Source organism: Alligator mississippiensis, chromosome 5 (assembly GCF_030867095.1).
Source record: "Alligator mississippiensis isolate rAllMis1 chromosome 5, rAllMis1, whole genome shotgun sequence".
NCBI classification, from domain to species: Eukaryota; Metazoa; Chordata; order Crocodylia; family Alligatoridae; genus Alligator; species Alligator mississippiensis.
Window position 1 is genome coordinate 139,401,276 of NC_081828.1, and position 25,624 is coordinate 139,426,899.

General features: G+C 44.2%; 1 protein-coding gene across 2 annotated transcripts in view; it reads right to left on the reverse strand.

Moving 5' to 3' along the window:
• ATP2C1 (ATPase secretory pathway Ca2+ transporting 1) overlaps nucleotides 1-25,624 on the reverse strand; it is a 116,265-nt gene that overhangs the window by 46,860 nt on the left and 43,781 nt on the right. For both annotated transcript variants that reach the window (XM_019483556.2, XM_014602549.3), the window contains exons 3-5: nucleotides 7,219-7,329; nucleotides 5,573-5,689; nucleotides 75-164 (exon numbers count right to left, since the gene is read on the reverse strand). In XM_019483556.2, the coding sequence (XP_019339101.2) occupies nucleotides 75-164; nucleotides 5,573-5,689; nucleotides 7,219-7,329 (318 nt within the window). The remainder of the gene's footprint in view (nucleotides 1-74; nucleotides 165-5,572; nucleotides 5,690-7,218; nucleotides 7,330-25,624) is intronic.

The following is a 25,624-nucleotide window of genomic DNA, read 5'->3' on the forward strand; positions in this document are numbered from 1 at the left end:
AGGTTATTAAACACCAGAACAAACGCAGGATCCATTTTAAGTGTAACCCAAAAAATACAATTTTAATTTCTTACCACAGTGATACTGACGGCATCATCAAACTGATGCATTAAAATACTGATGACTGCAGATGCCAGGAGAAGCATAATGAGGGGGTTTTTAAACTGAAAGAGCAAACAAACAGTAATTCAGCAACATTTCAGAACAATAACTAACCTCTCCCTTCCAAGACCAATTCAACTGGTTGCGTTTGGAACAAGTTAAACTAATTAAACCATAGTTCTAAATCCTGGGTTAAACAAAAGCAAATAATACATCATTTTAGATACTCCACTTAAAAATGAGTTATATTTTGGACTATCAAGAGACCTGAGCAACCCATTTAGGTGAATATTTAATGGTCCACAGAGCTTAGGACACTGTTTTCCTTAGATTTCTGGATACCCCTCTTCTGGGGATGAAGAATGGGGAGCTTTTTTTGTATGTGCTTCTCTATGTATTGCAATAACATATAAAGAAGTTTGGTCTATGTTACAAATGCCTGCACTTAGAAAGAGAGGCTTGGTTCCCACTACTTCAGTGTCAAGGCAGAAATAAGCATGCAATTTTCAATTTATACTTTCTTGCTCTAAATTACATACAGCGTTCCTGCCACATCATATTATGTTTGCTTCAGCTTTGTTAAAGTAAAACAAGAAAGGGTGAAAGGGTCCTATTTTTAAAAATGGGTTATAATGCCACCAGAGTAATAACAACTTTTAATGAAAAAACCTTACAAAAAAGCATAAGAAACAATTTTTTAAAGGAAGTCCTACATAAGACTTGCACACGAAAAGATAGAGCCTACTGACAACTGGGCTCTGTATTGTCCATAGCCAATGCACAGTCTGCATATCCATTTCTGATTTAATGAAGTCAACTATCGGGGTTGAGTGAAATGGAAGAATATGCCTGTTGCATCTGGGAAAGTTTTAATGACAAGTACCGACAGCAGTAAGTGAGTTCTTAAAAAAACACACCTAACATTTCCTCTGTTTGATAGCAACTTCCTGAGCAGACTCAAAGCTCAGAACTGTTTACCAGAATTCCTTGTGCTGAAACCCATGAACACTTCCAGTCCATGTGTTTATGCTCCCTTCCCCACACCACCCAAATCCACTATATTTCAAGAATAGAGGGTGATAATGGTAGAAAGAAGATGGTATACAATTATATTCCTGCTCCTGCCAGCAGCAGAGAATTGGCTATGCCTCTGAAGCAATGCCAAGCTCAATGGTCCCAAACAATGTTTCTCAACCCATTTAGCCTCAAGATGCCCATCCATAACTTTTCTGAATTTTGGGGAATACCGAGTGAGAATCGTTGGTCTTCCTAGCGCCAGGTAAGAGCAGTGGCGGAAGGACCTAGCCCTACCTACTCTTTGCACTGCTGCCCCCTCCCTGCTCCCTATATCTGTACCTGAGGAGGTAAGGGCAGCTCTCACCACCAAGGCTATCCCTGAAGGATCTCACATGCTGAAAATGGCCCCTATGGTCCCTCCCCAGCCCTGGGAGCATGGGAGGAGCGAAGCTGATGAGCTGGGCTGCAAAAATGCAGCTCTGGCCCCACATTCACCTGCCATTTACCTGCAGCAGAGCAAGCTGCTCAGAGCATGGGGGCTGCTGAGAGAAAGGGCCAAAAGACAGGCATCCCTCAAAGCAGCTGCAGGCATCAGATGCCAGATGCACAGGACAAAAGGGGAAAAGCATTTCCCTCCTTACATGGGGGCCAGGCAGTACAGTACCCTTAAGGGGTGCACACAGAGTCCCAGCTGGGAACCACTGTTCTAGGATCTAGCCATCTATCACCCAAGAGTAAAATTTACAGCAATCCTTTTAGTTTCACTGCTACTCTGACAAGCTGCAAGAAAAACTGACCAGAGCCTTGTGAACATCCTTAAGTTGTTCCAAAACAAACTAAAAAAAAAAATATCCAATTCCACCAATCCCAACCCTACATGAAGAGGAAACAGATAATTTAGGCAAGGGAGAAGAACACTGTAGAGAGACATATTGGCTCAGACACCCAACAAGCCAAGACTGACAAAAAACACAGCCCTTCTTTTGCTAGCATTTTTTCATATCACAGCAAAATTCTCATCCCTAAGGGCACGTCCAGGTGAGCGCACACATGCCTGTTGCCCCACCTCAAACCTCTTTGAGGCGTGACAACAGGCACATGCAAGAATGAAAAAAATTAGACCCCTGGATATCCAGGTGTCTAAAAACACCACTCTATTACAGAGTGGAGCAAGGCATGTTTTAAAACCGTGCACGGAGCCAGCCCTCCAAAAGAGACGCTCTGGTTTTGACCAGAGCATCTCTTTTGTGTTCCTGCTGCCCCTGGCACTGTCCAAGGTAAGTTTGGGGGGGGGGGGGGCTGTTGGGACCTGGCCCAGCCCCATGTGGCTTGCTAGTCAGGCCTTGCACCAGAGCAGGTTGCATGGCTCCCAGAGGAGCTTACAGGAGCCATGCCTTCCAGAGCACTGTGACCTGCTCCGGTGCAAGGCCAGACTAGTGAGCCACATGGGGCTGGGCCAGGTCCCCATACCCCTCCACTCCCACCCCCCCCACCAGCCACAGGGGGCAGAAGCAGGAGCCGGCCCTGGGGCCCGGCCCGTGCTGACAGGAGCCGGCGCGGCATGCGGTTCTTGCAGCCGGGCCCTTCCTATAGTTGTAGGACCTGGCCCAGGGGCCACGCAGCTCGTGTTCCCCGGCCCGGCACACAGGGACCATGTGGAGCTGAGCTGCGTCCTGCCACCCCTAGGCGGCTCATGTTCCCTGGCCAGGCCCGGCCCGGCCCAGCGCGCAGAGACCACAGAGACCCAAGCGGAGTCCTGTCAACCTTGGGGCTGCTCGTGCCGCCCAGCTGCCAGGAGACACAAGCAGCCCCAGGGCCAGCAGGACCCGGCTAGGCTCTGCACAGTCACCGCGTGCCGGGCCAGGTCCTGCAGCTATAGGAAGGGCCCGGCCAGGTGGCAGGACCCGCCACGGCACGTGGGAACCACATGCCATGCCGGCTCCTGTCAGCATGGGCCGGGCCCCAGGGCTGGCTCCCGCCTTTGCCCCCTGCCTGCGGGGGGTGAGGACTTGGCCCACCATGTGGCTAGTCCAGCCTTGCACCAGAGCGGGTCACAGGGCTCCGGGAGGCATGGCTTCTGTGTGCACCTCCCGGAGCCGTGCGACCCGCTCCGGTGCAAAGCCAGACTAGCGAGCCTCAGGGATCTGGGCCCAGCCCAGCTGGGCTGCAGAGGGGCCCCAGGACCTGGCTGGGCCTGGCACGCAGTCCCCGCATGGCACACTGGGTCCTGTCACCATGGCCCCAGCCCGGCTGGGCTGCAGAGGGGCCCCAGGACCCAGCTGGGCCTGGCATGCAGCCCCTGCATGCCACACCGGGTCCTGTCACTATGGGCCGAGCCCGGCTGGGCTGCAGAGGGGGCCCAGGACCCGGCTGGGCCTGGCACATGGTCCCCATGTGCCACACCAGGTCCTGCTGCCACAAGACCAGCCTGGCTGGGAGGCAAGAGCAGCCCCAGGGGCAGCAGAACCAGGTTGGGCTCGGCACATGGTCCCCCCACCGCAGCTGTTAAATGTTAGTTATGGGCCCTGGGCAGAGGGGCTGGGGTCCTGTGGGGGATAGGGGCTGTGGCCCTCCAGGCGGGAGCTGGGACCCTGGGCGGTGGCTGGGGGGGGGGGGGGGGGGGGGGGGAGGAAGGCAGGCATTCCATGTGTTGGGGGGGGGTTGCACCCTGTGGGGGCCAGGGGACCCACCCCTCCTGAGCAGCCCCCACACAAGGTCCCCCACACCCACAGTGCCTCCAGCAATTGCCCCACTCCTACACACAGACCAACCCACATCCCTCCACATCCACCCACCCCGTTTCCCCCACACCCCTTATCACCTCCTTTCTACAAACACCACATCCCCCCATCACACACCCATCATGTATGAAGAAAACCAAAAGCACACATCAACACATATAGGTATTTAGAATTTATTTTTTCGTGATGATAGAGACACTGGTAGGTTTCCAAACTGCTCTAACATTGTAAACATACCAATAAAGCATTACCCAACTTATCACCATCTCTCTCTCGGGGGGGGGGGGGGGGGCGTGTCTCTGTGTCAAGTGTTTTTTTGCTTTAAATGTGGAAGAAAATGGATTTTGGGGGATTTAAAAAAAATGGATTTGAGATGCTGCCGCAGCAGTCCAGCTGGCACAAGGGGTAGTGTCCCCAGATACCAACTGGCTGGGCCCCAGAAGCTCCAGAGAGCGAGTAGACCTGAGCTGCTTGCCAGGGCAGCTTTTTGTATGGATGGGGCCAGGACAGGGCAGCTTTTTATACTGCCAGGGACAGCATAGGTGCTGGCCCTGGGCTCTAGCTCCCCCTGGCTGCAGATCCGAGGAGCCAGGCAGGGTTATTTTGCCCCAAGTGGCACAATTTGCTCTGCACCAAAGTGCATGTCTGAGCACGTGCACCAAAGCAAAAAGCTCCGGCTCAAATTCGCACCACTTCTATTTGAGCTGCTGCAAGCGCACATGCTTGCATGTGTGGACAAGCCCTAAGTGAGTATTCACAGCAGGGCACTGTCCCCATGTCTTACTCCTCAAAACCTTTTCTAGCTCTCCTTACCTATTAAGGCATCTGTACTTTAGTAGGGCTTGAAAATTTATCCAATGCTCACACAGGTTCGTATCTAATCAGATTTGATCACAGAGGACAGATTTTTGTGCAAATCTTCACATCCAGAAGTCTCTTTACTGTTCTAGCCCCAGTTCTGTTGCCCCAGTTCTAAATGCAGACTAAGTATAAAAGTAACATTCACTTAAGACACTTGTGCCCCGACAGACATTCAACTTAAGACACGATGGGATCTAAATCTCAAACCCAACAATGATACAACCTGCCATGCCAAACATGCATGGCAGCAAGTGCAGTTCTGGGATTGGAGATTATACCTTGCTCATACTTGCCTTAGCCCAAGCAGATAATCAGCTCAACATACATAGCTTTATAGCTCCCCATATACTGTGGCAGCTTAATGCCGGCCTCCCTATGCACCAGGAGTTGTACAAAACCTGTGCACTGCTCAACTGAGCAGCACAAGTATTTTTGACAGGTCCTGGCCACAAATTCAATCTAAGGTGCGATGCAAACAAGCCAGTTATTCCACATTATATAAAATACTGTAATGCTCGATTAAATATAATGTTCCATACACATGGAATGACTTTGTTCCTAATTTACTGCATTATCATGTCTTAAAATCGAGTTGCACACATGGTCAGTTACTACTTAAGGTGGAATTAACTTGCTAATCATGTTTTAAATGTAACGTGTGTCAGGGACTCCGCAGGTAGCTGAATAGAAGGGCCTTTCAATATACCAACTATATTCTACTACAGGACCATCAATTTCAATCACTGTACTTAGTTTACCCATTTTCCCTTTCCATAATATGTCCCTAAATGTAGAGAACTGAAGAGTAGAGGGCAATATTTCTAGAAATGTAGGGATGAAACAACACTTGCCTGTAAAATGTATTTTTTCCACAGTGGCTCATCCTCACTGATATCAAACTCATTCCATCCATGGAATGCCCGTCTATGACAAACTTCACAGTTTTTTAGGCCATTCTGAAGATCAGCCTATTAAAACACGTACAGAATAATTACAGACTATATCCATAGTAATGATAAGGGCATTAAAAAATTGTTTTTGTCATGGTAGCAACAGGTAAAGAAACTTTTCAGATTATAAAAAGATGGTCTACCCAAGATCCTACAGATACACTAGAATAGTGGATGCCGCTTCATGTCCCTGAAGATTTATACCTACTTTCTGTAGAAACCTCAAGCCAGATGTCTAACCTGCTGACCATTTGTAGCTTTCAGGCTCTTGAGAATTAGGTCACAATTACAGCAACATAGCTAGGCAAGAATTTCAAAGGGGGTAATTTTCTGAAAGTCCTAAGCTCTTATTGGCCTCCAAAACCCCCGCAAAACTCTTTCATATACTAGCCCAGAAGTGCTTAACCTCTAGCTCGTGGGTCATATCCAGCCCACAGAGCCATGTTATCTTGTCCACAATGCTTCCCACAGGTCCAAAAATTTGGTGGCTCCCCTGCTGCCAAATTTCTGGATCTGTCAGGAAGTCCGTGGATCAGATAACATGATCCTGCATGCTAGATCAGCTTTACAGGGCCAGGCAGAGATGGTGTGGCCTTGATCAGGCTGCACAGGGCCCACAGAAGCAGCCCAGAGCCAACCCAGGTGTACAGAGGCCAGGGAGACATAACGGGGCCATATCCTGGTACCTGGGGCCCAGCCCAGTACCATCAGGGGCCAAAAGGTAGAGCCCCATTGCACTAACCCAAGAGAACAACCACTGAGATTACCGACATAGAAGGACAACGTGCCCTGAAAGTTAACCCCAGATTTATAGATCCATAAACCTAAATAGGGGACAGCTTTCTTTGACCTTCCTCTACATTGTTACTTGAGAAACTGGCTAACTTCTAAGTGCTACTATGTCAAATAAAATTGTATAAAATACTCAGATCCTTCAGAATGTGTTCGAAGAGCTCTTCTGCCAGGGCTTCCACTGAGAGGAAGAACAAACAACAACAACGAAAAAAAAAACTCTTGACAAAATACAGAAGTATTCTCAAATCAACTGGCAAATCTAAAACCAACGTCCAAATAATTCATCTTTTTTTAAAACAGAATGTACTTAACTAATTTTACTGAAACATACTACCGTAAATGTAAATGACCTTAAAAGTGTGCCTATGAGATTATTTAAGATTGAAAAGAAATTTATAGAAAGATTAAATAAGACTTCTTGGTCTAAAGGGGGGGACAGGATGGGACACAAAGCATTTCTGTTTATCTGGGTAAGTACTAATAATTTAAGGTGAAAGCATGTGGTTTTTTGGATTACAGTATATTAACATTACTAACTTTAAAAAGATACACAAAAGTCTACAATTTTACAATTTATTTTAAAGAAATGTTTCTACAAACACTAGAGTTTAAACCATGATATCCATTAAAATAACTAGAAGTTAGTATTAAACTCAAAGACAAAGTAGTTTCTAAGAATTACAGAATCTTCCTTGCATAAACCTCTTTAATAGTTGCTGTTACGGTCTGGCCTTAATGTCTTCACAACTTACTTGAAGAATGCTTGCAACTTCATTAACTGGCAGTTCACTTGCTTTTTTGGAGGACAGTACAGGAATCATTGTCTCATTGTCACCGTTAGGGATTTGTTGAAGACGTGCAACCTAAGAAACAAAAGCAAAGTTGTAAGCTTGAGCAAAACTTAAAATAGTTCTAATTTTACTATATATGCTGCCAAAGCAAGCACATATACACTGGAACCATAACTGAGCATGATCAAGATTGAGTAACTTCAAGACATCCTAATATCTCTGTTTTAATCTTCATTTCACTTGTTAGAAAAGCATTAAAACTGGGTCTCTCATTTAGCACTACACCTAATAATGATTCGATTCATAAGATGTATTGGTGCATAGTAATAAAACAATATTTACACTATGAAAGCATAATTCTTATACAAGAATGTGTGTGTTAAGTTTTAGAAAACACATTCTAAGATTAAATGAGCCTGCAATACCAACTACAATATGAAACAATGACTGTCAGATTCTCCCCCTCTCCCCCTCCCATCATTAAAAAAAACTAGCGACAGATACCACCTAATGGATCACATGTACACATAATCCTTTAGCTCATTATTTTTAATGGCTGGGAAGGAAAGAAACAATCCTTGCAGGTCACAAATGAATTTAAAACTCTGCTTTTAGCTAGCTTTGCTAACAACTTCTTAACAAAAGGAGATTGCATCTAAACTATCAAAGACATCAGTTCACAATTCCTTTCCAATTATATACAAAAGGGTCACTCATTTTTTCTGGATATTTCGAAAAGGATAGCCGCCTTCAGCAAAATAAAGGGAAGATTTGACTTTAGATTGCTGTTACATCCCATATTAACTACAGACTCTTCAGGCATGGCAAACCATCACCTGCCATTATTACATATCATTATGGAACAAAAATGGTAAGAAACAGTATTTCTCTTCTGTTGAGAATAACTTCTTAAGTTATCAAAGGCTCTTTTACAACCAGATTTTCTTACAGCTGCAGTCTCCTAGGCCAACATGGTTTAAAGAAAAGCATTATTTGAAATAAGTGTTTGATCTGTACAAACATGAGAGTGATTTTAAAGAGAAAGCTGTCTATCCAGGTTGTGTTTTGCATAAAAAAAACACCAAACCTTTATGAACATTTTAAAGCCACTCTGGCTGAGAACCACTGCTTTAGGCCTTCTTCCTAGATCATCACCCCATAGTATAAGCTGGTAAATACCTATATTTTTTCCTCTCTAGCCTTACACATTATAAACCCCAACATTCCTGGCTTTCTTGAATAAAGGGGCAGAGGTATCCTAGAGTTTGGAAAGGAAAAACAACTATTATTTAAATTTTCTAGTGCTTATCACCTCTAGAAACAAATTAGAAACTTGCTCTAGAACAACTGATAGCATTTTAAAGTGCCTTGGACTAAGAGCAATGTCTGTTCAGTTAAACCTGCATTCTTAGGTTGCATGGAAGAAGCTTATGCAGGGCAAGGAAAAGCAGAAAATCCCCATTCAGATCTCAGATTCACATAGGTGCTTGAAGGGCAGGCTCATAGATTTTGAGACACTACTATTCTAGAATAATAGCAGGAAATCCCACTAACAGCTCTATGCAAATACCCCCTTTGAGAATCATGGGATTTACCAATATTTAATGTCCACCTGACAGTTTGGGCAACTTTTCTCTAAAGCTATAAATTTTGATTGAAGTTGCAATGAAAACCAGTGTAATATTAATGTTGCAAATGTTATTCACTTTACCAACAAGACTACTATACTAGGCCAAAAACAAGAGTCATTAAATCTTAAGGGATGGGTACTAGAGGTAGAAACAACCACAAGCTAGCTGAAGCCTAGAGAAAGATATAGTTTTGACCAGGCTATCTGCAGAGGCTCAAGTGGAAAGTTATCCAAGTCTGAACAAAGAAGCCAGGTGATAAAGGAAGTGTTTAATAAAAGATACGCAGGCAGAACAGCTTATCAATGAGGATGACTTTTTCACTACCCATTATTTCAACTGGAAGAACAAGGGCAAGGAGGCACAAGCCCTCAAGAAAGATCCCACATGGCGTTCCGCAAGCACGAGATTAAATTCACAACAGCTATTCCTAAGTAACTCCACATATACAGAAGTCCTCAAGAAGCAATCCATGCCCATCTTCCACCTAGGAAAAGTTATGCCATGTTAATACAAACTCCACAATGCAAGTGCTTAATTTCATAACCTATACTAGCTATTTTTGACAAATAGGCTCACAGCACCAGCAGTGAGTCAACAGTCACTAATTTACAGGCTGAAAGTAAATTGAAACTTCTTTTCATGATGCTGCAATTGAGGACAAAGAACGCACACTTGGGCTCTAATAATGTTTACTATGTCGCCGTAAATCTTTACATGCCACCTTTTTACCAGCTTAAGTACATCTCTCTCTCCAAAGGGAACCAGAACTTGTGGTAGAAGTGATATCTTTTATTAAACCAACTAGATTTTTGCAAAAAGATTTCTTTAATTGCAAGCATTTGGGCACAAGCACCCTTCTTCAGGCATAGGAGAAAAGATTGTACAAGTTCTCCTGGGTAGAAATGAAAGTTCATATTTCATAGGAGAGTTGAAGGTGTGGTAAAATCTCCTCTATGACCTCTACCACGAGTTCTGATTCCTTTTGCCTCTAGATCAATACGGCTACATACTGGATACTGTACCTTTATCTGTCCAAAGCATTTAGTTAAAGGACCTTCCTTCAGCCACATTTCTTCAACAGCACCAAGGGATAGCCAAACTACTAGTACAGTTATTATGACAAATCTGGGCTTAAGAAATAACCACAGTCTAAACAATTCAACTTTCCAGGTGATAACCAGTGCAGTTGTAAAAGTAACTGGCAGCCAGTGCAAGGGAGAGAACAGAAGTACAGCTTCTAATCTTGCCTTGCCTTAGTATCATGGGACCATTTAAAAGCAACTTGCCTTAGCATTGACTTTCTCCTGCAAAGACTCCCAAACACTCTCCACTGGCTCTTTAGGTCTCAGTAATAAGTTCTTTATGATATTCAATTAATCAAATACCCCCAAATGCAAGTGTTAAAATGCACACAAGATCTAGATTGTCTATGTATGAAATCATAAAACATGGAAGAACTAAAGCAAGCAAAATTATTTCCCCTAATTTCACTTGAAAAAACAGTTCAAGTCAGTGTTGTATTATTACCCTTTTTTAGCCTCTATACTTATAAAGGCATAGACTACAATGTGAAATAGGCTTGGTTTACGTCAGGGGTGACAAACCTGTGGGATGAGTGCAAGCGGCACAGGCAGCCTCTGCATGGCATGCAGCAGATTAGGGAAGGGACATGCAGTACACCGGCAGAAAAGACAGGAAACAGAAAGCAAAGCAGACAATTCAGAGAGGGAGAACATGGCTGGAAGCAGAAAGAACAGATCAGGCTGAGGAAGTGGATCAGAATGGCACTCAGTCTTTTGGCTCAGATCAAGCGTCTTGACCTCTTGTGGGTCAAGATCAAGTTGGGGGCATCTGAATTCCAAGACCTCTGGGCTTGGGCCTGCATATAGGATGCCTGCCAATGGATTTGGGAGCATCTAAAGTCCCAGGGTGAGAGCCCGGGATGGAGGATGCTCACCAGTTGCAGCACCATACATGGTGTTTAGAAAGATTGAGTTCTGCCTGCTCAACTGATACGCTTTTTGGAACGAATGAGTTCTATTCAACCAACCTGACTTGGAACATGAAATACATTTTATTTTTAAAAAGTGTGGGAATAATTTGTAGCACACTGCCCAAAAAAGTTAACCCCCACCCCCTGACTACGTGGGGTGGAGGAAATCTTTCAACTGTAATATTGTTTCATGCAGGGCTGCCCAAGTGGCAGCCCACAGGCTGCATGTGGCTCATGACAGGTTAAATCACAGCCTTTGGGGCTTGTCAATGTGGCTTCAAAACCCATGGGGCAAACATACTGCCACTAGCCACCTCACCACTTTGCACATTGCCAAATTCAGTTACCACTGGCAACTCAAATCCAAGTCAGGGAGAGATAAGTGGAGGCAGCCACTCCTTGTGTTCCAGAAAATCACCAATGTGAGCTCTGACAAGCTGCCAGAGGTGGGGTGTCTTGCCCATGAAACAGATGCCCTGTGATGCAGACCTGGGTCAAATAAGCAGGACACATCCTGGTCTAAAGGGACAAAAGAAATCAAATATAAATATGATCTCCAGTGCTCAAGTCCTTTTAAGATTTGCTTTTCAAGTTTTCAGTCACTTCTACGAAGTTATCATCCCACCCCTGACAACCTTATTGGGTTGTCAACAGTTCTCAACCTTTTTAGATTCAGGGTATCCCTCATTAGACTCAAGACACCCCTCAGAAAGTGCCAGCTCTTAATTTTCACTTGCTTTTTGACTACAGAAAACTGCTAAAGCAATTCCTCTGCCACAAAGAATGTGGAAAGACCACAACAGGTCAGAATCGCTTTAACCCAATGGGTTCCTATTTGAAATCTCTGGGTTTTTATCTTGTGCATCATGTCTACATATACTTAACAGTGATAACTGTGTGTGGTAGCCCACAACACCCTTAAAAGGATCAAGGACTAAAAGGAAAATCATTGGGCTAAACCTTAACTTCTTTCCATTCAAATATTTCATAGAGATTAGGGCTGGAAGGGACCTCGGAAGATCATTGAGTCCAGCCCCCTGCCCAAGGGGCAGGAAGTCAGCAGGGATCATAGGATTCCAGCAAGACAGACATCAAAATGTCTCTTGAAGGTGTTCAAAGTACGTGCTTGAACAACCTCCGGCAGCAGTCTATTCCAAACCTTGGGGGCCCGGACAGTAAAGAAGTTCTTCCTTATGTCCAGCTTGAAACAGTCATGGAGGAGGTTGTGACCATTTGACCTCGTCATCCCTTGGGGCACTCTGGTGAACAAACATTCCCCCAAATCCTGGTGAGCACCCCTGATAAACTTACAGGTGGCCACCAGATCTTGAGCCTGCGCTTTTCCAGCCTGAAGAGTCCCATGGCTCTCAGCCTCTCATCTTAAGGTCTGCTTCCCCAACCTCTGATCATGCACGTGGCTCTTCTCTGGACCCTCTCAAGCTTCTCCACATCCTTTTTGAATTGTGGAGCCCAAAACTGGATGCAGTACTCCAGCTGAGGCCTCACCAAGGCCGAGTACAATGGAAGGATGACATCCTGGGATTTGCTTAAGAAGTATCTATGGATGCAAGCCAGCATTTTGGTCACTTTATTAACTGCAGCATCTCACTGAAGGCTCATGTTCATCTTGTGGTCAATCAGGACCCCCAAGTCCCTTTCACCCATAGTGCTACCCAATGTAGCAGTGCCAAGCCTATAAGCATGCTGCAGGTTTTTCTTCCCAAGGTAGAAAACCTTGCATTTTTCGGTATTAAACACCATCAGGTTCTCATCTGCCCATTTCCTGAGCCTGTCAAGGTCAGCCTGGATCACCCTCCCGTCCTCAGTTATGGATGCTTTACCCCAGAGTTTTGTGTCATCGGCAAACCTTGCCAGTCTGCTTCTGATACCACTGTCCACATCATTAATGAAAAAGCTGAGTACTGTAGGCCCAAGGACAGAGCCTTGAGGGACCCCACTGGTCACAGCGCAATATGTTCTAGAATACTGTTTCTCAACCCATGGGTTGCAACTCAAAAAGTAGGCAACAAAAACGTATGAAAGGGTTGCCAGCCTTTTAAACATTTTAAAATATGTATTCTCATTTAAAGGAGAAAAACATGGGAAACTGTGTGTGTGGGGTAGGGGGGCCCCAAGCCACAGGGGAGCAGGGGGTCAGAACTGGCCATCAATGTTTACAAATGGGTCCTGGTACAAAAAAGGTTTAGAACCACTGATCTAAAATAAAAATAGGCTGCCCATAAGATTATGATCTCCTCACAGTTAAAAACGAATGCGGTAACATGAGCAAGGCAAGGTAACTAGAACTCCTTTGCTATTTTGTAGTTGAAAAACAAGTATTAAGACCAGGTAAGAATTTGAGCATGGAAGGAATTGAGGTATTTGGAAAAGTATATGCATACTTTATTACAAACAGAGATGGTACCAAGGCTGCTCAATCAACATTTATGGGTTTGTTTTTTTTTATGCCTAGCAATTGGGGAATAAGCAGGAGGAGCTCATCCTCCTGCTCAGTGCAAACAATTACGATGTCATAGGGATCACGGAGACCTGGTGGGACTCCACCCATGACTGGACCATGGGGATAGATGGCTATACCCTGTACAGGAGGGATCGTGTAGAGAAAAGGGGCGGGGGTGTAGCTCTCTATGTTAAGGAAAGCTACGCGTCCCTGCAAGCCGATATTGGCGACCAGGGTGGACGGCTGGAGACCCTCTGGGTTAAAATCCGTGGGGAACACGGCACAGGGGACACAATGGTGGGAGTCTATTACAGACCTCCCACCCAAAGTCCTGAGCTTGACCAGGAGTTTGCCCAGGAACTGGCTGAGGCAGCTTGCTCCAGGACCATGGTTGTCATGGGTGACTTCAATTACCCAGACATCTCGTGGAAGGATCGCTCAGCAAAATCTGAGCGGTCACAGAGCTTCCTCTCGTGTGTGGATGACCTCTACCTGACTCAAGAAGTCTATGGGCCAACGAGAGGCAAAGCGCTGCTCGACCTGGTGCTGGCTACTGGGGAGGACCTAGTCGGCGACCTAGTGATCGATGGGAAGCTGGGTGACAGCGACCACGAGCTGATCACCTTCACCATCCGCCGAAAAGCTGGCAAGTTGGTCAGCAACACTTAAGTCCTTGACTTCAGGAAAGCTGACTTTGACAGGCTCAGGAGGCTTGTCAGTGAGGCCCTAAGGGACTGTGACCGCAGGGAGAGGGGAGTTCAAGAAGAGTGGTCGCTCCTCAAGGGAGCGATCCTCAATGCACAAACTAAGTCTATTCCATCTCGGAGGAAAGGCAGCAAGAGGGCACAGCAGCCCCCCTGGCTCTCCAGGGACCTAGCAGACCTCCTGAGGCTAAAAAGAAAGGCCTACAAAGGATGGAGGATGGGAGTCACCTCCAAGGAGGATTATTCTGCACTGGTCCGGTCCTGTAGGGAGCAGACCAGGAAAGCCAAGGCTGCAACTGAACTCCAGCTAGCTTTGAGCATCAAGGACAATAAAAAGTCCTTTTTCAGATATGTGGGGAGCCGGAGGAAAAGCAGGGGCAACGTTGGACCCCTGCTGAACCAGATGGGGCAACTGACAACTGACGCCCAGGAAAAAGCCAACCTATTAAATAGGTACTTTGCGTCGGTCTTTCATCAGCCCCATGGGACGCCTGTGCCTGCTACAGGGCCGGGAAGTCCGGGTGAGGGTGATCCCCTGCCCTCCATTAATGCTGACTTTGTGAAGGAACATCTTGAGAAGCTGGATACCTTCAAGTCAGCCGGCCCTGAAAAATCTTCACCCCAGGGTACTCAAGGAGCTGGCGAGCATCATAGCCCAGCCTCTAGCGCGGATCTTTGAAAACTCTTGGCGCTCTGGTGTAGTGCCCGAAGACTGGAAGAAGGCCAACGTGGTGCCTATCTTCAAGAAAGGGAGGAAAGTGGATCCGGCTAACTATAGGCCCATCAGCCTGACTTCTATCCCGGGGAAGATCTTAGAAAAGTTTATTTAGGAGGCCATCCTTAATGGACTGGCCGACGCCAACATCTTAAGGGATAGCCAGCACGGGTTTGTTGCGGGTAGGTCTTGCTTGACCAATCTCATTTCCTTCTACGACCAGGTGACCTATCACCTGGACAAGGGAGATGAGATTGATGTCATATATCTTGACTTCAAAAAAGCCTTCGATCTGGTGTCCCATGATCGTCTCTTGGAGAAACTGGCCAATTGTCGCCTTGGGTTCCCCATGATCCACTGGCTGGAAAATTGGCTCCGGGGTCGGACCCAGAGGGTAGTAATTGATGGAAGTCACTCATCGTGGTGTCCTGTGACCAGTGGGGTCCCCCAGGGCTCTGTCCTTGGACCCATACTGTTCAACATCTTCATTAACGATGTGGACTCTGGAGTCAGAAGCGGACTGGCCAAGTTCGCCGATGACACCAAACTTTGGGGCAAAGCATCCACGCCAGAAGACAGGCGGGTGATCCAGGCTGACCTGGACAGGCTCAGCAAGTGGGCGGATGAGAATCTGATGGTGTTCAACGCCGATAAATGCAAGGTTCTCCACCTTGGGAAGAAAAACCCGCAGCATCCTTATAGGCTCGGCAGTGCTATGTTGGTTAGCACTATGGAAGAAAGAGACTTGGGGGTCATCATTGATCACAAGATGAACATGAGCCTGCAATGCAATGCTGCGGCTAGTAAAGCGACCAAAACGCTGGCTTGCATCCCTAGATGCTTCTCAAGCAAATCCCGGGACGTCATTCTCCCCCTGTACTCGGCCTGAGTGAGGCCGCAGCTGGAGTACTGCGTCCAGTTTTGGGCTCCACAATTCAAAAAGGATGTGGAGAAGCTTGAGAGAGTCCAGAGAAGAGCCACGCGCATGATCAGAGGTCAGGGAAGCAGACCCTACAATGACAGGCTGAGAGCCCTGGGGCTCTTTAGCCTGGAAAAGCGCAGGCTCAGGGGTGATCTGATGGCCACCTACAAGTTTATCAGGGGTGACCACCAGTATCTAGGGGAACGTTTGTTCACCAGAGCGCCCCAAGGGATGACGAGGACGAATGGTCACAAACTGCTACAAGATCGTTTCAGGCTGGACATAAGGAAGAATTTCTTTACTGTCCGAGCCCCCAAGGTCTGGAACAGCCTGCCACCGGAGGTTGTTCAAGCGCCTTCATTGAACACCTTCAAGATGAAACTGGATGCTTATCTTGCTGGGATACTATGACCCCAGCTGACGTCTTGCCCTTTGGGCGGGGGGCTGGACTCGATGATCTTCCGAGGTCCCTTCCAGCCCTAATGTCTATGAAATCTATGAAATTTTGCCAAAGTTTTGCATTTCAGGATTAGTAAACCGGGACAATCCAGCGTAGAAAAAAGTTCCTTCCCCACAGAAACTTTGTTGTTCCTCCATACCAGAAATGCGGTTTTACCAGATCAGTCACAGATATTTCAAAGTTAGTATGTGAACAAAATGTCAGTGAGGCTAATGGTGGATCCCTGCTGAATAATTCCCTCTTTCAATTGTCCAGACCTAGAAAAGCAGCCCTGCTTCAAGGAATCTGGCTTTTATTGGAGGTGCAGTGGCAATTCTTTAGCTGTTTTTCAGTGCTGAACAAGTCCTTTAAGAGCCAGATAAAAACAACTCAAATATATCCTTAACGCTTTTCCTGTCTTTTACATGAACTATCTGAATAGCAAAAGATTCTTCCCTGCCCAGGAAGTTATTTCAGGGAAAGTTACATTCCAGTTTCAAATTATATACAAGCAGTCATGCTTTGAAGTGTAAAAATATACAACAAACTTCTAGGAAGTTTCACATATAGGAAAAGGTGCTAAAGAAAAAGCAGGTCTACAGAGAGAAAGTCCTGTTTATGAAAAGAAAGAGCATTTTGTAGGAATTTAATCAGGGATGCTAAAGTTTTTATGGGAAGAAACTAGGTCTTCCTTGGGAGCTTCGATTACAGATTTCTTCAGGGAAACGGATCCTCTCTCAGGACCTTGAAGTTGGTAACAGATTCCATAAAAGTGCTGGGCTGCAGCAGTTATCAAGAGGTCACTTAATCGTCTTTCCCTCCTCTGCTCCAACATCCCAGCTGAGGCATGATTAGCCATTTCTACACAATCCACAACATCCCAAAGCAGCCTGCATAACTAACCTTAGTTATGACAAATTTTAATATCCAAGTTAACACTTGCTAGAGATTAAGCTAATTGTTTCTTGTCATAACCCCACTGGGCATGGAGAACATTTGATCACTGCCCTCTTTATAACTTCTCATGTATTGGAAGACTTGTTACAACCACGTGGATTATATACATGGGGGATTTACTTCAAAGTGAGCTTTGGCAAAGCAACTCCTTCACACTAACTGGTATGCAACAGCCATGTCTTGCTTTTATTCCATTGCTTCCATATGGAGTTTCCTAGAAAGAATGAAATTAGCACTGTGGGTAAATATCCCATACTTCTTTGCACTGCTAGGGACAGGGCCTATGCACCATGGGACTGCTCCCATAGCACACAGTAGGAGTCAGAGGCCCTAACAGGCAGTGCAGCCAGGACCAATTACCTAGATGGTCAGACAGCCTGAAGCTCTGGTTGGCAGCCCCACCTTGGCTAAGAAACCAGCCGGCCACTGTTAAGGCCTCTTGATTTCTGCTGAGGTTAACGGTTTCCTCATTTAAGTCCACCAGTGGCAGCAAACTGGCAGCCAGCCAACAGTTCTGCCTGAACATCTGCCATTGTAAAAGCCTCTCTGGATCTTGTGCTCTTTGGTTTTCTGGTTTCTGACTCTGTTTCTCGACTCTGGATTTTGGAAACTCTGCTCAGCTTTAGCAACCTGGTCCCTGACTCAGCTTGTGACCTGGACTCTGCAATCCCACCCTGGATCTGATCATTTGGACTCAAGCTCCTGCTCCTGTGTGGCTCAGGGTTCCCCCAGCTCCTGTCCCCAGCCCTTCCCTGGTGGCCTACCCACTAGGTCAGACCACTTATGACCCAGTCCTTCAAACAGGGCTTCTAAAAGAAACTGCACACAAACAAACACACACTAAAATTATAGCAACTCTTCACATCATGTGCTCTTCACATGATCTGCTCTTCTCAGATGGCTGGTGCCACTTCCAAACTCTTAACAGATCATCATGGGTGAAAGAGCTCTCCACACTGAAACCATGTCAGAGAGGCATACACAACAGCTGTGCTGATGTATTTGATATGCCAATGCCAGATAGCTGCAATTTTTGCAGCAGCAGCTATAGCTTCCCTTTCCACACCTAAAACTGGAACTAGAGAACAAAAAGCAGATAACTCAAGATTGAGATACTGCTTTCAGGCTCAAGAAAGAAGCACTGACTAGTGAGAGGACTGTGCTGCAGCCCTAAATTGCTCAGCAGTGACTGCAAAACTTCAGAAATGACAGAGGGGCTTTTCCTGGAAATCCATATAAAAGAATCCTGTGTCCTGCCTCTGCAGCTCAAATACAAGTCCTCCCTTGCCTTTTCAGAATAATTTGGTTAGGACTGCCTGGAAATTCAGCAGAGACAGACTGACTGGAGGGGCTATTGTGACACATGTGCGTACCACTTTTAAAAAAAAAAAAAAGTGGTGTCACTGCATGCTGCAAGGCTTACTGATCTTCAGAAAGTTACTAAACACCATATTCTTTTCCAACTGCACTGGCACAAGATACCAAACCCACATTCCCCTGGCCTGAGTCATTGAATTCATAAATGAAGAAGTACTTTTAATGCTAATAAACAATAGTAACCTATGGCCTATACAGGTTAGCCTGAAAAAGTTGTAGAATTTAAAGGACTCTTGCCTGTTTTCACTAATGGAAAACAGGCAATTTGCCAGTGCAACTCTCACAGATGGTATCAACTTTTACTCTTATTTTAAGAAACCCTCTAGTACCCTAGCTAATGAAGCCTTTTGCTGGACATTTAGACCCCCCAAATATCAATTCAACTACTGCCTAAGCAGCTGAGAAATGACAGTGTTGTGGGCCTTCAACAGGCCAAGTAAACCTATCTCAAAATTTTAACTTAATGATCTGTTCTGCACAGCATCCATGAGAGCTAAACAGATTCAAAGATTTGCAGGATGTTTTGGGAAGCCTGAAAGACCCCTCTTAAATGACAATCACCAGAACACATTCTCCATAATGCCTTGTGCACCTGCTTTGATGAAAGGCTATAAATATTTTTATATGCAGTTGGCAGTATTTGCAATAAGGAGTTGCTTCTCCAGTCTTCAGGGTTTGCTGCACATGCTTTATGTTTAAAATTCTTAAGAACACGTTTCTAACTTTTATTGTTTTTGTAATTCAAATACCAGGGCATACTAGGCTAGGCAGATTTGTTATGTGTGTGTGGGGTCTGTTGTGAATACTATGTCAATAGCCATGAATTTTGCAAAAGGCAAAATCAGCTGATGGACAAATAAAAAGCACACAAACATGCCTACCCCCCACCACAGATTCTAAGCAAAGCATGACTTAATTGCCCTTAAAGTACAAGCCAGTGCTAATACTGCCAAAATGTGAGAACAATAAGAACCACAAAAACAGCAGGGAAATACAAATAAAGATTTAAAAATTCAGAGGTTCAACCTCAAAGGCTCAAATCACAGTGAGCCCTCTTCATGATGGGAGTGGTGGCAGCAATCCAACATCTAAGTTCGGTTAGTATTGAAAGAGTTGTTTTCTTTTTTGGGCTAGGAGCCCTAACATAAACGCTTGCTCCCAGTAGGGCAAATATGCAGTATTATGGCAGGGGAATCCAGCGGTTACTGTGCAGAGCCAGAGGGAATGGCAAGAGAAGGGAAAAGGCATCCTGGATGATGAAAGCTCTCCAAAAACACTTGCCTCTTCCTTTATCAGTTGCTTATGCATCTCTGTACCTGCTTGCATGGTCCACTTAGATGCAAGCAAACTCTGGTCAGTCACCACAACCCTTGCCTTCCCTTCTCCCCCCAAATCAGCTTTTATGTCAGATTAAATCCCCTACATCAATTTTTTTGCCTTTTTTTTTTTTTTTAGCCACTACCCTTTTCTTTTTCTTGCACCAGAAAAAAAAAAAAAAAAAAAAAAAAACTTTATAAGCTAACAAATTGTTCCTGGTTTGGTCTCCATGATGATTAAGTTTCTCTCATCCCACATTTTTTGGGGATGATGCCTACAGACCCTCTTTTCCAATCTTGCCAAATGGCAAGTCTTTTACTACCTTACCTCTCTGTCTTTGGAATTACGATGAATGTAGCTTCCTCAGCGCAGATTGCTACTGCCAGGTGGGTGGCTGGCTGGCTGGCCAGCCAATTCACTGTCAGATACGCTGGAATGCTGCTCTACTCTTTCATTTCACACTAGGGAGGAACCATAAGTCATAGGGCCAGGTTTCTGTTAACAGCATATTTGTGGCATTACACTGGTTGCCTAGAGGTCCTGATGAAGCCAAGCTAGCAATTCTGTCTATACTTCTGCTGGCCTCACTAAGACTTGAGGATGTGGCTTTGAATCATAGGATGAAAGAGCGCCCCCCCCCAATCATAAAAGACTTTATAAACACTAAAGGGAACCAAGTAAGATATGGTACTGTAGTGAGAAGAGCAGAGCAATGCTGCCTCCTGATAAAATGCACAGTTAAAAGGGCACAGGCTTCTGTTCTGAAGAGGCAAAGGAGCGAGTTCTGCCCTGTAGTTATAATGCTCTACTAAAGTACTTCCTTAATCTCAAATTCTACTCTGTACTCCCTGTAGACATGCCAAAAGGTCCCAGTACTATTAATACAATTTTAATGGCATTTTAGGCCTCTTTGAAGTTATTGTCTGTACTTTGTAAATCATTATACTATGCACTGCCTACTTCTAGTTTGCATACTGCTACAATATTTTCTAGGAGACTAAAAAAAAATGCATTAATAAATATTGGCTAATAAAAGGCTCAGACCTGCTTTACGAGAGCCCCTCCAAGATCTCACAGACATCCCAACCTTTGAAGTTGCTGTGTAGTATCTTTACTTGCAAGGACATCTTTTGGAAGAAGTCCATTTCTGAATGTGAAACTGTCCTTCACTTCAATCTTCTGTCTTCAAGGGAAGTGTACTAAGTGTTTCTAAACATGCTTGAAGGGGGAATGAATTAATTATCATGACCACCTTGCTTTCTGCCCTGGGAGGGCCATGCAGTTTTGGGTTTTTTAGCAGCATATGCAGTATTTTCTTTCTGTTAAGAACATGTGGAGGCAGAACACTGTTTATCCTAGTACAAGAACCAAAGAGAGACCTGGGACAACCATGGCAACTGTGAGAACAGGTCTCCAAGATGGCTCTCTGAACTGACTGCCCTGGGCCCCACAGACAGTTGTGCAGGTAGTCGCCACCCCCCTCCTCCAACCCTGCTGCCACCAGCTTCTGCGATCGGTCACCCCTCCCTCCCCCAGCCCCACACAGGCTGATATGCCCCGGGCCCTGCACACCCTTAGAGACAGCTCCAGTAGGAAACAAAGTTTAAGTGTATATTTTACCTGATCTCTCATTAACAGCTCATTACTTGCTTATGAAACTAACACTGAGCATTTGGGGTTCAAGAGCCTCTAAAATGACTAAAATCGGAGTTAAACTATGTAAGCCTCTCATCTTCCAGGGAATCCTCATGTTCTCAGTCAAATCTTCCCACAGCAGATTTTGAGCTTTAAGCATAAAGGAAAGGACATGCAGCAGTGTCACAGGATACTGGTCTAATTCAAAGCCTTCTGCCCTTGTACAGCAAAAGGTGGCTTGCAACAACACAGCACAGCTTACCCTTTGAGATTCCTGAAAAGGCTTCCTATGGCACTTCTTGACCTTGGCTCAATGCTTGCAGGACTTCTCTGCATACAAAGAAAGTCTCCTTTGGCATAGTCCCTATCTAGCAACCAGAAGGTTACAGCCCCAAATGATCCAGCAATTTCTCAATTAAGAGGGAGAACAGAGCTAGAAGTTAAAGCAGCTGCTACTGGAAACAAAAAACAAGAAAGTTGAAAAACAAAAGGATTGGTAGAATGTATATTGCCAGTCCATTTTAGTGTGGACTCAAAAATTCAGGTTGTTTGAGGCAAATGGCAGCATTTAGTCCTGAAACCTGATGTACAATCCCCCCGTCCCCACACTACCATCCCTGTGTCCCCCTTTCCCCCCACCCATCAGCCTTGAATTCTACTTGTTAAGATACAAAGTACTTGGTTTAAAGCTGAAATAGGTTACCACACTTACATTAAGTAGAAGTAAGTGTATATTCTGGGTAAGTAGTGCTCATTAATGGCACAAAGCTATCTATATTGTGGTATTTACAGACCAAAACTGACTAGGTCCTGTCATTTTTCAAGGCTTCAAATAGTCAGTTTTAGGCATAAAGACTCAGAGTGCATAAAGATTCAGACTGCCAATTACTGTCCAGCCATACCCACTATTAGACAATGAAATGATCAAAATGTTTTCCTTCAGCTGTTAAATCTCTTTAGTTTGAAGCAATTTAATACTATTTTGTACTGGATGGTAGGGTACTATCATTAAGGAAAAACCATTTAAATGGAAAAAAGTGTCTTCAGAGGATGAAAGGTATGCTTAGATTGGTTATCCTCAGCAAATACCATGGAAATAAGTGTTCTGGTCAAGATATAACCCAGTATACATTCAGAGTGATCAATACAAACACAAACAAAAAGAATCACTTATTTTTGTACATACACAAAATGAAACAAAGGGTTTCGCCATAATTCTAAATTCTAAAATCCTCTCTAAAGGTAAAATATGTTATGTAGGATGGGATAAGAAGTCAGACAGGCATTTATTGTGAGAGTTAATACTGTATTATAAAACAGAACTCTAATCATTTGCCCAGGATGAACAGTGACAATTGTGACTGTCAGTCAAAAAGTATTCAGAGCAGCAAATTCATGGCTAAGTAATGAATGAAATATTCAAAGGTTTTGGCAGCTCTTAGTTTCTCTCTGGTTAAAACTGCCTCCTTGAGAAGCCCTTTTATACAATGCAAGTTAAGCATAAGAGTCTTATGCATATTCTTAAGCAAAACAGGAGTATAGAGCCCCTGTGTTTTTATGCAAGATGCACGAGAAAGAAGTAAGTACTGCCCCAACACAAGAGCTTGATATGTAAAAGATAAGCTATGCCATACCACTTCAGCTGTAGACTTCCAGGATGAAATCCTGGACCCAATGAAGTCTAGGACAAAGTGTTATCAACTAAGTAGGGCAGGATTCCATTCCCCCGCCCTCCAATCAAAAGTCTAGGGTGTTGACTTTACTTGAGCAGACTCTGGACCGAGCTGGAGAAGTTATTCCACTTACTATCCAATGGTTGTAAGAAATTTTGTAAATATAAGAGAGTAAACAGATGTGTAGACAGAGAGAAGATAATAAAGTAAGGCTAACCAGTTTCAGTAACGTTATCTTGTGGGCATCATATATTCTGGAACAAAAGGGATTCTGGCAGTCTGTACTAGATCACAGCCAATGTGCTGTCTATTTTAAGACTAACAGTAACTAAGATCATTTCCTAGTATTAAGCCCTTAGACTCTTTTCCTATATGACAAACTCATGTTGCATGAAATAATTTCACAAACTGAAGCCAATAAGTCATTTTTCTAGCTGCAGCATACCTCTTATTACCACAAAAATTTAGAGACTCAATTACATAGGATTGTATAAAGAATAAAGAAGGAAGTAGAAGCCACAAAAACAGATGTTCAAGGTGTCAAAGCTAAAAGTCTTAACACTGAACTATGCAAATCAGATGCAGTGTGAGTTTGAGTTTCATTCTTAACAGTTAATAAGAGTTCTAGTAAGAGACATTAAATTGCCAGTACATCTGGAAATTTTAATTTCCTATTTAGAGACAGATTAAGGAAAAACAAAAGCAACAATTTTCAATCTTGTTCTGAAGAAAACAGTAGATTAGGTGCTTTGAAGCACATACAGCTTTCATCCCTCTCTCTAATCATCAACCAATAGCTAGATTTTAATATGCAGCATAGCTAGCTAAACTGATAAGCCTAAGCACCTCAAATTTTTAATAAAGAACCCATTTAAAAAGATGAGACAGGTAGGTATCGAACACTATTCACTGCAGTTAAAGGAGGATAATTTGTGCAACTTATGCCTTCCACGACAAATGCAAAAGAGGGTCTCTTCTACATCCATCTTTTAATACTTTTTAGGAATCTACAAAGGCAAAGAATATCTGCAAGGAAAAAACAACAAAAGAAAAAAACAGCAATACTGAAAATCCCTTAATTTCATACTTCTCCCAGAAGTCTGTCTTCAGGGTATAGAGCTCTTATACTGTGAAACAGAACATGAGGGCAAGCAGGAAAGATCTGGACACACTTCCACAAAAAAGGTTCTCTAATAAAAAGCAAAACAATCTTAGGATCTCAGCATGACACTATTCCCAGGCAATAGTTTTCTGTAATCATGGAGAGTACTCCCTGAATGAAAACTACCTGCATGCCAGCAGGGAAAGCAAACATTTACCTAAATTAAACCCTGCCTTTAACGTGTCTTGAATTCTGCACACGTTAAAGAGAAACAGTGATAGAAATTTATACTGAAATTCATTCTCAAAGTCAGCTCTGTGTTCCTTAATGTGGAATGTAGCTGAAACCTTTCAGGATGTCAAAGTGTATTCAAGGTATTTGATGTAATCAGTTGACAAGTGTCTAGTCTTTCAGCACCAATTGGAGGAAGTCTGCTAAAAGGAATTCAAAGGATTGCTCTTAAAGGCCTTGAACTGGCACCAGGTTTGTGGAGAACACAAAGAGGAGATGCTTTACTGGTTGTCAGTGCATCTGAAAACAGATAGGACCATGACGGGCTAGGCTGATCATTTCTTATTCAGACCATTACGAGGTTTCAGGGGAACAGCATCTGAGAAATTAAAGATGCTTCTCAAACAGTCTGAAAGACAAGGCAGAAGGTGTTTTGGCATTCTGCCAAAACTAAAACACAGTGTCACCCAGGAGAAGTGATATCCGGAGACTATGTTATTGATTACAGCCCTCCACATTCTGTACAGTTTCTCTAGGCTGTCAAAGCATGCTTCTGTGTTAAATCCCAATTCACTCAAGGCATTTGGGAAGTTCAGGGACATAAGTTCCCAAAGACAAAGTATTCATAAATCAGTTCATCTTGTCAATCACCAGCTGTTAGCATCTCTAGAGGAGATATTCAGACCAGAAAAATAATAATAATAATAAACCTTTAAAGCCTCACAGTCTACTCTCATCTGACATATTTTAAAGGCTCTAACTAAGCTTTGCAAGTGAAAGCGGCTACTAAGTGGAAATGTAAGCTTCCCAGCACCCTAGCAAGATAGTACAACATTGTGCACATTTAAGTTGTAATGGTGGTATAATTGTAATAAGCAAGCTAAATGTCAGAGGTTAGCATGACAGGTTGAAAGAAGTGAGTTAAAAACTGCTCAGAGTACATTTAGCAGTTTTATACTGTTAGATCTGGTTTAGGACAACACATAGCTTAAACAGAGGATAAAAACTGGCATATGAATATTAAATTAGGGTAGTACCTATTAAAAACATTTTCAAATTTTGGACCTTTAGTAAGCTTTTTGATTTACAGCCAAAACCAAGTACAAATATGTCGGGTCATCTCTGAATCTTTGCTCTTCAGCCTTGAACTATGGTTCTTGCTGAATGGCTCATCTGCAGATGAGCCAAGATCAGCACTCTTTTCAAGCTT